General features: G+C 41.8%; 1 protein-coding gene across 47 annotated transcripts in view; it reads left to right on the top strand.

The window, feature by feature from the left end:
• The first annotated feature begins 8736 nt into the window (after positions 1-8736).
• The window catches only part of RIMS1 (regulating synaptic membrane exocytosis 1), a 490270-nt gene continuing 482507 nt past the window's right edge, over positions 8737-16499 (top strand). For 32 of the 47 annotated variants that reach the window (XM_032409467.1, XM_032409504.1, XM_032409498.1 and 29 more), the window contains exon 1: positions 8738-9200. In XM_032409467.1, the coding sequence (XP_032265358.1) occupies positions 9037-9200 (164 nt within the window). In that variant the 5' untranslated portion in view covers positions 8738-9036. Of the gene's footprint in view, positions 9201-16499 lie in introns of all 47 variants that reach the window. The other 15 variants (XM_032409516.1, XM_032409510.1, XM_032409506.1 and 12 more) reach the window with 2 other exon arrangements.

Here is a 16499-nt window from a genome sequence, read left to right as displayed (position 1 = left end):
AGTATAATTCAACTTCAGGTGATAAATTTTTTTTAAAGATTTATTTCTTTATTGTCAGAGAGAGAGCGCACACAAACAGGGGGAGTGGCAGGCAGAGGGAGAAGTGAGCTCCCCGCTGAGCAAGAAGCCCGATGCAGGACTTGATCCCAGGGCCCTGGGATCATGACCTGAGCCGAAGGCAGACATTTAACTGATTGAGCCACCCAGGTGCCCCCCCCCCCACCTTCTTAAAGACTTATTTATACAGGTGATAAGTTTATCCTAAAAGGTTCTGATATCCCAGTAGTTATTTTAGGAAATTATAGCATTACTTATAATTAAAGTTAATAATCAGAGAAATACTCAAATTTGGGGCAGAAAGTGAGAAGAAAAGGAAAGAACAGGGAGAGAAAAACAGAGAACGAGAGACCCCATGCAGATGTTTTTGAAAATTGTGGATCACGGAACAAAGGTGAGATATGTAAAAATGGAAGCCTTAGTCTGGAATACATGAGATGCTGAGGTCACTTAACACAGGGTACACCTGGAGGGTGGAGGCTACCCACAGCAGAGGGCCAATATCAGGCTATTGCTTATGACCCAAGGATTAAGTAGAAGCCAAACCCCTAGAAAGGGGTCCTAAGCTAAGCCAGATGAATGTGACTGCTGAAGTGAGTACAAGGGGCCAGAGGACAAAAGAAACCATAACTAAATCCAAGTTTGCTTTTGACAGACCTTTTCCCAAATATGGCCTGGGGAGGTTAGTCAACTTCTTCATGCCTAAATCACTGTCAAAACTCAGGAGTTTGATGCCAGGCCTCAAAAATTAAAAAAGGGAAATCAGTCACTATAAAAATGATTTATGGGTCATAGTGAAGTCTGATGAGTCTCAGTCCCAGTAATTATGAATCAAAGAGAAGCAAAGTAATCACAGACTTCAGAAATTGTCAATGCTGCTGAAGACAGTGGTGACTACAGTGGAGATGTTGAGAAATTATCCAAGTTTAGACCATTCTGTGATACACATCAGAGTCCATTTTGCTGCTTCACTAAACATATGACACATTTTGTCGATCTATCTACTTGGTTCACCCACTTCTGTTGTTCAAACCGCTGAGGAAGGACAATGATCTACACTGGCCATGCTAAATAGTGCCCCAAAGAATATTAATAGTACCTACGCACTGTTGAAAGGGGTAAATATGATAATGCCTATAGAACATTTAGTGCAGGTCAGGAACATGTAATATCATTGCTATTATAAAAATGCTTAGGGTATTTAAAGGAGATATAATTGTCTCCATTTTACAGATGAGGAAATTAGAGCTCAGGAAGATTAAGTTACCTCCTTAGTTCTGTAGGGCTAATTAGTGCCAGAATAAGGAGTCAAGTCCCCACATTCTTCTACCAGTTTTCCCACTTGCCTGCGGGGGCCATGGCACGATGGATAGAAGCAACTGTCTTCTCAAAGGCTGGCTGGGGTTGGGTTGTTCATCTCAAATTTGGGAGTGGAAAATAGGAAAATAGGTAAGAACTTGCCAGGAAACAGTCTCAGGGGTTGGGTTCAAGTCAGAGAATTCCAGGAAGGGGCACTTATTTAAATCTGATTGTCGAGGTCTCTGTTTTAATAAAATGTCATTTTAACAAAAATACAGCTAATAAATGCTAACTTTAGTAAAGTTGTTTTTCAACTTACTAAAATTCTTAGCACTTATAAAATAATCTAGTCTTGGAAATTATTATCCAAATCCATTTTCCACATAGGATGTTTTTGGCTTTGTAGGTAAGTAAAGTTGATATTTCTTTTTAAGTCATACTCTTGAAGAAAGAGATTGATTGTAAATAGAGGAGGATCTCACTCAACAGCTGGGAGGATAGCATTTAGACTTTTGACACTTTAATCCAATCAGTACAACTCTCAGAAGGCACTCTCAAAAGAATAAAGCTAATAAACAGTTGAGGCATCTAAGATGGAGACTCTTCATATCACATAAAATCAAAACTGACTAATTCTCAAGAAGTTACTCAATGCAAAGAAGGAAATTGGAAGAGAACAGAACGTGGAGAAATTATTTTCAAATGTTGCCAATTAAGCATTCTAAGTTTGACTAAAATAGAAGATGATCAGTCTCAGAAGAATGCAAAAGAGGCCATGAACTCTGATTCTTAATCAGTAGACAAGCATTGAAAGGAAATAACTCAAAGAAAGAATAGCTAAGAATATTAATTGCTTGGAAGAAGTATGTCCAAGGCTGATATGACCCACCAAAAGAGAACAGAATGAGGTATCTTCTTCTTGGTCCAAGGACAGAGACATTCTCACACATTGAATTCCTCCTGAAATAAATGATAATAGTGGAACCTTACCAAAAATCAAATTAAAATAGGTATTTGGCTGAATTTGAGCCGAAATCTGATATCCCATTTCAGCCAAATACTTTCATGAAATCTCTTGAGAGCCAAATGTTCTTTGAAGCCAGAAAGCCTATATTTTTGCAAATTATTAAAACTATCTATAAATGAGACGACCATATAATTTATCATCCAAACTGGATGATAAGTGAAAGAAGATGCTGCTGATAATAATGCCGGTACAATAGACACAAAGTCAGATGGTTCTGGACAAACCAGGACATATGATCACCTTGTATATAAGCCATTCTTGTGTAATAGATTATGGTGGTGGTCATAAAAATAGTAGTGAAAAGTATATAGGAGGATATGGTGATAACTGAAGTCAAAACTCTAGGATTATAGTTCACCAATTAGCTAAGATTTCATCTCAACAGGCGTTGAAGATATCCCTAACTAATTTATGTCAACATTTTCTAAAAATTAAAAATATTTAAATCATTATAACTTGAGTATACAGAATCCTGACATCACAATTATGCTACTTGCTTATTCCTTGGAGTAGAAATTAACTAGTAGGTTGTCCTTAGCTCTTATATGAACGTGCATTTGTATGCACACTTCTGCTGATTATGCGCTAGTGGGTTTTTCACTTTTGTCAATTTGGAGAGAGCAACAAAGGCCCCTTCAGGCCACTTTGATAGAAGAAATCTTCAAAAGAAGCATGTCTCTTTTTTTAAACTTTAGTTAAAAACAAACAAACAAACATTTTGTCCAGAGGGATCAATTAGCAAATTAAACGCAAATATATTTCTCTTTTTGAGAGTTTAGATGATGTTGATGATAACAGTGATGACCACAAAGATGATGGAAGACTCTCCATATCCCTCCCACACCACCTATCCCTCCCCAACAACAACAACAAGAACACACACACACACACATTTCCCATCTCGGTGTTTGGAACCACCACCCACCCACTTCCTGCTCAGCCCCACATAGGAATCATAACTGATATCTTCTCTTCACAAATTCCTCACATCTCATCTGTCAGCAAGCCTCTAGGTGCTACTCCTAAAGCACATCTTGAATGTGTCCACTTTTCTCCACTGATACTGTACCACAAGTCCAAGCCACTAGTCCTTGCTGCCACCCATTTTTCTGCCACCCACAGGCACAGTAATCTAAAAAATGTAAAGCATATCACTTGACTCCGTGTTGAAACTCTTCAGTGGCTTCCCATTGCACAAGAATAAACTAGCACTTTTTGTCATAGTTGACTAGGCCCTATATGAGCTCACCTCCGGCCTTTTTCTCCTCCCCTCACAATGATCCCACCTCACTGGCTTACTTCGTGTTCCCCGAGTCCCGCCCTTCCTGACTCAGGGCGCTGTCTCTAACACTTTCTTTAGCTTGTAACAGTCTGTGCTGAGCTCTTCTTAGGCTGGCGCCTTCTTATCCTTCAAATCTCTGGTCATGGGACACCTTCTTAGGACTCCCATGACTACCTATCTTCCCACAGTTTATTTTCTATTCTATCTGGTAAATTATTTTCTAGAGCAATTATCATAATCCAACTGTTCTTATGTGTTTTTCTATGCCTTCCCCTTTCCTCAAACTGCATTGTAAGCATCCAGGGCAGAGGTTAACAAACTTTTGTTTCTGTAAAGAGACAGATAGTAAATATTTCAGGCTTTGTAGGACATATGGTATTCCATTTTACATCTACTCTACCATTGTATAAAGGCAGCTATGGAAAATATTTAATCAATGGATGTGGCTGTGTTTATTCAGAAAACAGGCTTTTGGCTGTGTTGGTTCATGGGCCATAGGTTGCCCATCTTCTCTAGGTCCAGTACCTTACATGCATCATTCCCTCCCTTATCTTCAGTGCCTAGCACAAAGAAGGTACACAGGTTCGCAACCTTTCATCCTTACCAAACCATGGAAGGTGCGTATTATTATTTTCATTTTATAGATTAGCTCAGTGAGGTTTACTAATTCACCTAAACTCCCATAAATATTGTATTAGTCTCCTAGGGCTGCAATAACAAAGTACCACAAACTGCACACACGGCTTAAAACAACAGAAATTTATTCTCTCACAGTTGTGGAGGCTAGAAGTCCAAAGCCAAGGTATTAGCAGGGCTATGCTTTCTCTGAAGTCTCTAGAGGAGAATCCTTCCTTGCCTCTTCTAGCTATTGGTGGCTCCTGGCATTCCTTGGTTTGGGGAAGCATCACCACTCCATTCTCTGCTTCTGTTTTCACATGGCCTTCCTCTCTCCGGGTGTCTTTGTGTCTTCATGTGGCCTCCTTCTTGTACATGTGTGCATTCTCTCCTCTTATAAGGACACTAGCCATTGGATTTAGGACTCATCCTAATAGAGTATGAACTCATTTTAGGTGATTTCATCTGTAAAGACCCATTTCCAAAAAAGGGCACATTCTGAGGTTCTGAATGAACATGAATTTTGGGGGGGGGAGACAGTACTAATCCCACTACAATTATCAAATGGTAGAGTAAGGATTCAAACCTGACACCATTTCAATTATTTTCCACTTTGAGGTTATAATCTCAGCTATTAAGTTAAATTAACAGTTAACAGTGGTATCCAATTTTAGTTATTTTGAGAAACAATGATTTGAAACTATCAGTGGAAAGCTGAGCTAAGAAACTTACCTTAGAGGAGCTTTGTCTAAGTTATTATTTCTGACCATAATATTAGTGCTGTCCTTCAGCACATCTGATACATAGAGATTTAAGACATTAAGAATAGAGATTTAAGACATTTTCCAAAGATCTCATTGGTTAAGCATGGAGAATTACATTGGAATTTTCATGGTCTCTCTAGTTAACATCTTTACATACCATGCTTGTAAGTCAGGATTTCCCCCCAAAGCTTGTCTAAAGCATGTTTTCCCTATGAGGGGAGAAAATGCAGTTCTCTTACAGTCCAAATACATTTGGGAAATGCCAGGCAAAGCCAAGTAAAACAGATTTCTTTACTGTAGTAAATAATTGCTTCATCGCACATTTTATTTGTTAAGGTGGCTTGTGAATTCCTAAGAGGGAGGTATTGTGCATATTTTTCTAAGCTTATTGGACATTTTTGTAGAGTGCCTTCAGGAACTAATCATCTGTGCCACACACTTTTGTACAACTACTTTGGGTGTTTGCTTGCTTATCTAAGTGCAGATAAGTTCTACTTTTCTGAAGGTAAATGTGTACAAATATACTTCTTTGGATTTTAGAAATTGGTTTTGAACCCCTCTGTAATGGATGAGATTCCTGACAGGAGAGACACTGATGGGTTGCACCATGGCACCTACTAATTTATTTGTCAATTCATTCAGTCCTTTATTCATTTATTTACTCACTGATTTCACATACACTTGTGGAGCCCAAGGAAGTAGCTATGAATGTAAAGATGATCAAAACCAGATGTCTTTTCATTAAGTCATCCAGATAATACACATCAATCACTATTTCCCGAAGTAATTCTAATAAATGGAAATCACTTGTATTGGACTGAATTGTCCCCCTAAAATTCATATGTTGAAGCCCTAATCCCTAGGACCTTAGAATGTAACTATACTTGGAGATAGGTCTTGAAAGAGGTTATTAAAATGAAATGAGGTCATAAGGGTAGGGCTCCCAGCCTATAAGAATGATGTCCTTATAAGCAGAGGGAGAGAAACCAGGGATGGGCTTGCACAGAGAAGAGGCCATATGAGGACACAGCAAGAAAGTGCCCATCTACAAGCCAAGAAGAGGCCTCAGGAAAAATCAATCCTGCCAGCATTCTGATCTTGTATTTCTAGCCTCCAGAACTGTGAGAAAATAAATTTCTGTTGTTTAAGCCACCTAGTCTGTGGTGTTTTGTTACAGCAGCCCTGGCAAACAAAAATACCACTATTAATTGTTTTTTAGGCCCCTGCCTTCCAGAGCTTTTATTCAGCTAGTTCTGACATCAGCTGAGGACTTAGAATTCCTCTATTTGTATTTTACAAGAATTTCAAGAGGACTGATTTGACTATAAACCTCTTGAGGACAAGGCCTTGTCTGTTGCATCTCTACATTGACTAATAGGCATCTTATAGAGTATCATTCTCATCTCTAACTCCTCTCTGTACATTAATAATTGAGGGATGGCCTAATACAACTCTTGGAGAGAACAAGAAATGAGAACAAGAGAACTACAAAGTATTAGGCACATAGCTAGAGGCTTCAAATATATCTTTTCATTTACTATTTATCTTCTATTTAGAGGCAAATGTCTTTACCCCACTTTTCAGATGAGAAAACCAAGGTTCAGAGAGGATAAGTGATTTTACCAAAATCATAAAAACACTAGTAGAGCCAGAATTCAAACTCATTTTCCCCCCTTGAATATATGCTAGCCTGAGGAACATGAGTGAAATTTTTTTACAATGATGAAAAGCTGATTAGAATGTTTTCATCAATTGCTTAATTAGAGGAAAGAGGAAATCTGGCTAGGCATCAGCACTTATGAAAAAAACCTGGAAATTTTAGTGGACTTTATTTCAGCGACATCATCATAACTGACATGGTTACCTACAATCTAGGCCAATATTAAATTGTGCAAATAAAAATAATGATTATAAAGCACTTACTGAGTGCCAGATACTGTTCTTGGTTCTTTATATGTATTCTTGATATTGCTATTCAGGAAAGCTAGGGGGAAAACATGAGTGTATCCAAAGGCAGATAACCAGAATGATCAGACTTTGAAATTATGCTACATGATTACTGGTTGGATAAACTGGCAAAGTTTACTCTGAAAAAAAAATTAAAGATGACATCATAGCCATCTCAAATAGTTGAAAACTTTCAAGTAGAAGAGAGATTTAGACATAGAAATAGAACTAAGACGTAGGGAGCCTTACATTACTAAGAGTATTCAAATAGGTGTATCAATGTAGAAGCAAACAAATGCATTCATGGGAGATCAAATAGTCAAACATAAACCCTTAAACTTGAAGATTTTGGATTTTTAGGATTCATAAATATCACCGTCTTTTTCTTCATTAACAAAGTTAGGCTTGGAGGAAAAAAATATATATGTTAGTGTTAGATCCTTTCTGGAACTAAAGAAAAAATTCTCCAGGAGAGAAACATATCAATCCTCTCATCACCATTTCTAAGAGAGACATTCATTAGGAAACTGTTGTTCAATTTGAACTCTTCTCTATATTGATTCCTTTATAATTATATTAACAAAATTCAGTCTTCCGGTTTCAAAGCCTGTAACAATACGTGTTTTGAAGGGACTGTCTGTTTATTTTTGCCTTTATCAGCAAAAGAAACTCATCCTTAATGCCTATCATTGGGCCAGGCATTGAGCAAAAGCTTCTTACAATAGGAAATGGTTGGGTGTTTTTCTTATCTGGGATCAGTGTTTCTTGAGAAGTACCCACAGTGGCTAAGAAGTGAGTACATGATGATAGTGAGCATCATTAGAGGAATTCAAGTAGATAATCCATTTGCAAGCACCAGAGAAGTGCGGTTATGCGATGCGATGGGGCTACCCAGAGCCCAAAATGACAAATTAAATAGTTGCTGGGTTGTGGGGCATCTTAAGGGGGAATTAGGATAAATCGCAGAATAGTCTTACTGAGGATGGGTCAAGAAAGGCACTGCATACAATGGACCCAGAAAATCCAAGCTGTCGGAGGGGTGTGTGTGTATTAAAATTATCTAAAAAAAAAAAAAAAAATCACATTGTTGTTGCTATGAACACTTGACTAGTACACGTGAAATATATTGTAGCAGGAAAAAAAAAATGCGTCCAGAGGGTGTTCCATCCTGCTGTTCAGAACATCGTGGGTGCTCAAATAATATTAACGCTCCAGGATGAAGATGGTAGCGAGGATGATGATGATTAATGCAATCCAAGGAAAAATAGGGCTGGGGAGGATGACACAGACGAGACACCAGGAAAGGGAGGATGACTCACGGGTGAGGGGTACCTGGGGATAGAGCAATGTGGCGTGCACGTTGGCGAGCGTGGGGGGAGAGGCTGGGGCACGCGTGGCTCCGACCTGGGGAGTGGGCGGGTGGGTGCCCGTGGGCGGAGCGGCTCCGGGACTGAGTGGCTGGCAGCTATGTCTGCGAGAGCAGCAGCATCACCCGGGAGCGAAGCCTCCGAGACTCCGCCTAACTGACACCCAAAACTCTCCCTCTCCCTCCCGCAGCCCCAAACTGGAGGCAGCCAAGCCTGCCAGCAGCCTCGGCGGCGGCGGCGGCGGCAACGGCAGCAGCGGCGGCGGCGGCGGCGGCCCCGGCCCCGGCCCCAGCCCCGCCCCCGCCCCGCGCGCCCAGCGCGCGACGCCCGGATCGGCCGAGCCTGGCGCGAACCCTCGCCCCCTCGCCGCGCCCGCCGCGCCTCCGCCTGCCCGCCCCCGCCGGCCGAGGCTGGGCTGCGGGAGGCGGCCGGGCGGCCCCGAGCCTAGCTAGGGCGACCAAAACAAAGGCAGCATCCGGGACTGGGTGGATGCAAACAACCATGAAAGACTGGGTTCTCTCTCTCCCCGGCTCTGCTGCTGCCGCCGCCGCTGCTCCTCCTCCTCCTGCCGCCGCCAGGAGGGCTCCTCTGTGAGGGGAAGCAGGGGCGCAGCTGCTGGGCGTGAATCCGAAAGGTGAGAGCCAGGGAGCCAGAAGAGGGGGCGGGCAGGCCACGAAAATGTCCTCGGCCGTGGGGCCCCGCGGTCCTCGCCCACCCACGGTGCCTCCCCCCATGCAAGAGCTGCCCGACCTGAGCCACCTGACCGAGGAGGAGAGGAACATTATCATGGCAGTGATGGACCGGCAGAAGGAAGAGGAGGAAAAAGAAGAAGCCATGCTCAAGTAAGCCACCCCCAGCCGCGCCATCCGTGCCTCCGTGCCTCCATCGGTCCATTCACCACTCACTCACCCAATCCTCTCGGCTGAGTGTGGGGGAGGGGCGGGCGAGGGTGCTGGGTTGGGGGGCGGAGGCGCCCGCCTTGGGGCCAGGGGCGCTGGGCTTGAGCGGGGAAGAGATTAGGGGGACAGCAGGAAGGAGGGGATGCCACCGAGCGGGGATCCCAGGAGCCAGGAGAGGATGGGCTGCAGAGGAAGATTGGGTGGACAGGGACCACCTGAGGGTGGGGTATGCAGGAGCTGAGGAGAGCTGATGCCACCCAGGTGGAAGGGCCCTGGGCTGGGAACAGGTTAAGGGGCAGGGGATGAGTGGAAGAAAGGGGAGGTGGGATGAAGAGGTGCTGAGAACAGCTCCTCTTCTCATCTTGGAGTTGTTTAGGAGGTTGGGGTTACCCCAGTGAAGGGTGCCAGTATTTATGTAAGAAAAAATGCTTATTTTAGTGTTCATTTTGGTACTCATTCATCTCCAGATCAAGGTTGGGTCTTTTTTTGGGCAGTTGCCATCTTTGGTAACCTGCCTACCCAGCTTCTCTTTAAGCTTTTAGTCACAGTCTTCTACACAGAATACCTGTGTGAAGACACATTCTCTTACCCATATACAATGCCATCGGCAATGCAAAGTTTTTAATAATGGGAGAAGCTGATGGGGACTCTGGCCCGAATAAACTAGAGGTTCCTCTTTACTGGTTTCCAAGAGACCTCTGGGGCCTGCTCAGTTCCTGGTGGAAGCAGTACAACAGGGGATCACATATTTGCACACATCCCCTTTTCTTTAAAGCCCGTCAGCCCTTCAAGGGCTCTCTGTCTAGTGCCCCATTTTCCTGTGTCTGGGCAGGGGATGGGGCTCGTTGCAGGTGGTGCAGGGGTGTGTGACAGCCTGGGCTGCTGCTTGTCATATTCTCAGACAGGACTGCTTACAAGGTGCTGGCATCCAGACTGGGTTTTCCTTGATCCTTAGCATCACCCACAGAGTGGAGCCGCAGGGGACTTCCACCCTGCCTTCCCCTGGGAGGTCTTCTCGTATTCAGGAAAGTTTTCAATTTGAGGGTGAAGGAATTTGGAGACCCTGATTGGGACTAATTCCTTGGTGTCTCCCGTTTAGCCCAGAAGGTGTATGTGGGGGCAGAGGATCGGCAGGAAGAGCCAAAGGGAACCTGTTGCATCTGGAGTTAGCTGAGAGCAAAGTAGGGGCAGGGAGGGAACAGGGGTGACACACAGGCACAGAACACACCCACCAGGGCCTCCCCCGCCACCCTGAAGGATTGCCTCCTGAAGAGAAGATGCTGCCACTGGAGCTTTCTTCTGCTTCCTCTCAGTGCAGCAGTGCCTGGAAGGAGAGGAAGGGAGGGAGGCAGCATTCACAGACTGATGGGTCCCCACCAGTGTAACTGCCACCCAGATGGGAGAGGGGGATGTTGAGCAAGCGCTGTGGGTGCTGGGTCACAGCAAAAGAGTAGAAATCCGGTCATTCTTGCCCTTTGGTTGTAGACTCAGGAAGAGTCCATTAACTCGGAAGGCCAGCGCTGGCCTCATTCTATAAGGAGCAGCAGGTTTCTGGATTCCCTGCTCCTTCTCATCCAAAAAACAAATACTTGAAGGCTGCCGGCTTGAGGGAGGCAGAACCCTCGTAATCTGCTGCCTGTCCCTAGTGCAACAGTCACATCCCTGGTGCTGCAGGCTTCCCCTCTTCTGACACTGGAAGTAATGGATTGTGTCTGATGGTGCTGCTGTCTGTGTGTCTGGTTGTCAGTCCGTCTGTTCTCACTGGTTGCAGTCCCTGCCCCCTGTCCTGGACACCTTTTATGCTGGTCAGGATTTACAGGTTGCTCCCGTTCCTTCTGGTGCTCCCTGCAGACAGCAGGTGGATGGAGGCCTCCAGCAGCCAGTGGAACCCATGGCTGCCCCTTGACAGGGTCCGACTAGGCAGGGGAAGGCACAGTGCGAGTAGCGGCCATCACGCCCCTCCGTTGCTGTTTCAGGCCGGTGGAGAGCGAGAGATTTTAAGTGGGAGAGGGTGAGTTTTAGGACAGAATTCCAAATCTGCTAACTGCCTAAGGATAGCATGATAAGACTGTATGGGCTTCTATGGACAAATAAAAATGAAGAACACCGTCCAACTGCTCATGTCTAAAACATCTTTCCCGCTGCTATTCCTGTGACTGCTTTGCACGAGCTTGCGGATACTGTTCCTTTATTGCAAGGATTCACAAAATATCGCAGGATGTGACGCTGTTATACAACAGCCCTCTATCATCCCAGACCTCTGCATTAACTTTATCAATCAGCCTCCTCTGTTAATGTCTTGGCCTTTTGTGCAGTGGCAGATTGGTGAGTGTTTTGGAATCCCGGTTTGCTGCCGTGTAAGTGTGTCATATTGTCTGCAATTAGAGGAACAGTGCCGTACTTTTTTCTAGAGGGCACTTTGTGTCTTAAAAACTGGTGATTGTAGAGGCTATTCAGATGACACATACATGTGGGAACTTAAGGACACAGTCATAAGTGGTGGCCTTTTCTCAACTTTGCATAAAAATAGATTGGAAAACATGATGCTTTTCACAGGGCTTTGAAGTATTTGTGAAATCAGAGATAAGTTTTTATGGTAATGCTTGGTCCATCATATCACATATCTGAGAAATTACTTTCACAACAGGCCCCACAGAGCTAAAGTTCTGGTCACAGCAGTTAGAGTTAAAGTTCACTTTTGTCATCACTGCAGAACCATCACCTTGAGCTACTTACTGTACGTGCTGTCTCTTCACAATGTGTACGAATGTGTTAGGCGTTAATAGAAGATAGAAAACTGATGCGTGAATATGGGAAAGATAAACAAATATAGATTAATGTATATTTGTGTAGTTTCATCAGCCTTGATTATAAATTACTACTTGAATTTGGTCTTGATAATATCTTTAAATATGTGTAAATGGAAAGAATAATCAAGCTAACTTATACCTCAAGATTTCAGAAAAATCTTACTCAAAATTATAAGTACTTAATCACAAAAATAATTCATTTTGTTGGCAAAGTGCACTAATTTTAAATACCATTGCCATATAACTAGAAATAGTTGACCCCTGCAAATAATCCTTAATGACTGATTTAATTATCTGCAAATCAGAGGTCTTTTCTTAATCTTAGTAGGGTTTTTGGTGTGTGTGTGTGTGTTCTGGAGGCTTTTTGAAATCTAACTTCCTCAATGAATACTCTTTCAAGTAACTGTCACCAGACACCATGAGCCAATATATTACATGAGTTGAAAACTGCATTATCTGAGACCTAAATCAGAGAAGATCTCATTAGATCTAAAATCTTATTCCTTTTATATAAAAGCTTCATAGAGAAAGGAGCCACAGAATAGTAAGGGAAGAGAAAAAATAGAGGCAGAGAGTTAAAGGGGTCTGAGGATGGGAATTGAGAACCATATTGAAATATTTAATAAAACTACTAACATTTATTGAGCATGTACCTCATGCTGGCCATTATTCTAAGTGGTCATTGAATCAAATGCCAAATAGTTGAACTATGCTCAAGTTTTAATACATGCCTATTTGGATTCTCACAACAGCCTGTGCAGGGGGTAAGTCAGGTCATATAATCCTCAAATCTTCATCCTAAACTCAGAGAATTCCAGTAATACCCTAAGCTAACTCACATTACATGGCCCAATCAGGATTCAAGCCCAGACCTTTTATTCTAAGTCCAAATATTTTCCCACACACTGCACTGTCCTTCTACCAAGAAAAAGCTTGCATTTCATCTACCTTTTCCTTAAATTAGTTTGTGCTCTTTCCTCAGTTTCAGAGAAGTGGTTTGGCAAAAGATTAGGTTGACTTAGATTATAGGAGGGCCTGGAGCTTCACTCACACTCTTAATAGAGTTTTCCTGTGGATTGAGGACAAGGGAATTTTCTCCAATTTGAAGAAAATAAAAAGCATCATTGTATGGTGGAAAGGCCATTAACTTTGAATCCAAGCACTTTGGGGTTCTAGTTCTAATTCTGACACTTATTGTGTAAATATGGGCAAGACAATTAAATGGGGATTCTGTGAGTTTCTATTTTACTTATAAATTCTGCAATTCTTGGTGTGAAATTGATTTATAAAAAGTGTTGGCTTTAGACTGCTCTCTCTTCTTTTTTTAATTATTTTTTTTATTATTATGTTCAGTTAGCCAGCATATTCTCCCTCTGTTCTTTGCGCTGACTTTTCACACATCCATAGTATCTACTTCCTTCATGAAAGGAGAAAGAAAGTTGAAGTAGAACTCTTATAACTTCAGCTTTTCTCTCTCCTTTTTCTCTTTCTAACCAATTATGCTATTGTGGCCTCAGCTGTATCCATAAGACTCAGTATGAAAGACCACAATTAGCAAATGGGAAAAGAAGGAAAAGTAGATGGGGCATTTGGGGAGGAGTGCAGATAGAGTCCCCATGGATGCAAGTATCATGTTTCCATTGGGTTTGCAAAGATTTTCATATCTTACACCTGAAAATATTATCTCATGTTGCTGAGGCAAGGATGGGTAAGAAGGAAAAGAAAGAAGGCAAATAGTATTGAGGAAACGCTGCTAAAACATGAGCTGGTGTCTACCATTTTTGAGATGTTGTGTGAAATAGAAAAGAAGGAAAAACTCACCATTTTACTTGGACGCTAGTCTCTTTTACACTACGTTTATGGATAGGGTTACATTTAGAGAAGGTTAATCCTGAGCTCTATTGAAGTTTTCTTCTTTCAACAAAAACTTATCTTAGTAAATGCATGTGCCCAGGACTGAATTCCCAAATGTTCCAGAGGAAATATGGAATAGGGAAGCCTTAAAAAATGAAAGACATGAGAAGCTATCAAAGAGAATGGAGGGAAAGAGACATGACTATTAGTTCACATTTTTGCTAACATGTCTTGACTTTCTTTTAACTTGTACGTATTCTTTCTTAACCAGAAGTGAGGGGGCACCACCGTTTAAATAAGGAGATTACCAAATTTGAAATAGAATTTGGAAACCAGTGTGGGCTCTGTGTGCTATTGCTGACGTGAATAGAAACACAACATCTTGGGAGTGTTATTTGCTCAAATTGTTAAGTGAGGAGAATGATTTGTCTTAAACCTGTTCAGTAAGCTTCCTGGAAAGATATCAAATCGGAATTCCTGAAATAATATTATTCTCCCACACCTGGAACATACAGATGGATGGGGCTGATGTATCATGGATTATAAAGTCCATTATATTGCATTTCATATATCTTTGTGGACAATTTTATATTTTTAAACACTTTTTACATTTTATTCTGTGATACGAGTTGGGTATTTCAGAGCTGGTCCTGCTAGCTGAAGTAAATTTTCCTAGGGCACACGGCAACTAGAGTTATAGAACCCAGAACCTATGTACATTGACTCCAAGTTGCTAGTCCTCTTGCAAATCTTTTTAAAAGTACATCAAGCAAAAAAAAAAATGTAATAATAATGATAATAAAAGTATGTGAAGCTGTGGTATTATGGTCTGTTTCTCTGTTCTCTTTGGTGGGGGGGCTAAAATTTATTGTGTGCCTTCCATGTGTCAGACATGTGGCTGGATACTTTACATATTTCACTCTGCCCTGAGCTCACCTCTTGATAAGAAGTTCATCCTGTCAGTATTCTATTTGTTTTCTAGTATTAGTGAAATTCCCAGCACTAGCTAGATACCTTCCTGACCCTTTGCTTATGACATTTGATTCTGGCGTCCAGAGAATTAACCTAAAAGGGGGAAGAGAAGAATTTCTTATGGCTAATGGTGTTTTCGACCCTTTTCCAAGTCCACCTCTCTTCAGTCTCTAGATCTGGCCACAACTCCCTGGTTTATGCTGTGGGGCTTTTCTGATCTATTGGCTCTTTTGCTCGTGGTGTTAATACCTTAGCATTTTCCCACCATTCTCCTCTACTGTGAGGTTACCTCTTCTCCCCATTATTGTTCTCAATTTTATTTGTTGGGTAGGCTATTTTGAACAAAGTGTCGTACAGTAGTCAATTCAACAGTAAGATCATTTTTTCAGGCATTGGGCTATTGGGGTAGAATAGAGAGTCCTTTGCTGAGAGTCTGATGTTGGTTTAGTTACTACCATTTTAAAACTGCCATGGTCAGAAGGGGAGGTGAGCATCAAATAGCTGGATGGAGCAGTGGACTAAATGCTGGTCTTAACACTACCACTTTCTATAGGTGTAACCTATCCGAGTCTCAGTTTCTTTATGTGTCAAATGGAATTGATAATGCCTGCCCTGCTAACTTAGGAGGAAGTGGAGAGTGGAAGCACCTTTAAACTTGAAATTGCTGTACCAAAGAAAGGTGCCATTATTATCTTTACTCTGGAGAACTGTAGAAGAATCTCAAGATTATCTTCTCCTATGGTTACTGCAGCTACTCGGGGTCCCATGGAGATGAGTTCTTAGAGAACAATCCATTCATTGTATCATGCTAACAGTACGGTGTGGCGAGGGCTGCAGCTACCAGTTGGAGAATTTGGTAAGGAGGCACAAGGTAAAATGAGCCCAGGGCTTGGTCTGACGTGCTATTTACCTTCTTTACATTCTTCTTTCTTTCTTATTAAATATCTCATAAATGTCTTTAGTACAAAAAGCAATGTGGGCAGAATGATAATGTCTGAAATAGCTAAAAGGCAACCCTAATTCAAAAATGTGAAGAGAAATTAGGGTAATTTCCTCATCTTTTACTAGAAAAAGACCTATGATTTTTGTGCCACTGGATTTTATAAATTATTCATTTTCAGAATTGGCTGAATAAGGGGCCGTATACTTGTCAAGTTTCTCTATCATGTCAGTTTATTGTTGGGTAATGTAATAGATTATACGTGTTTCAGATTTTTTTAAGATTCTCCACTGGATGCTTTGGGTTTTCTGTATGCATATTCTCACACTCTTTCATCAAGTTTGTGTCCACTTACTTTGATCTAGGTCAGTTTTCTGTGAATGACAAGAGGGGAATATACTGTCTTGACTTTAGATTTTCTACCTCTGTTGCTATCTTGTGAAAACTTCCTGTATATGTGAATGTTTATTTAAAGAGAAAAATGGAGTTGTTTAAAAGGAAAGTGACTGTGTATGTTGGTTTGCCCAGGACAGTATCTATTTATGCCCCTCTCCTCTATGATTACAGAAAGTACCTCTTTTTCTCAATTTTGTGTTTCAATATGGACAATAAATTATAATGTCTTCTTCTTTATAAGTTTTGCTTCCCTGACCCATTATTCATTTA

This window comes from Phoca vitulina, unplaced genomic scaffold (assembly GCF_004348235.1).
Source record: "Phoca vitulina isolate PV1807 unplaced genomic scaffold, GSC_HSeal_1.0 scaffold11, whole genome shotgun sequence".
Taxonomy (NCBI): Eukaryota; Metazoa; Chordata; class Mammalia; order Carnivora; family Phocidae; genus Phoca; species Phoca vitulina.
This window is presented reverse-complemented; position numbering and strand designations above follow the sequence as displayed.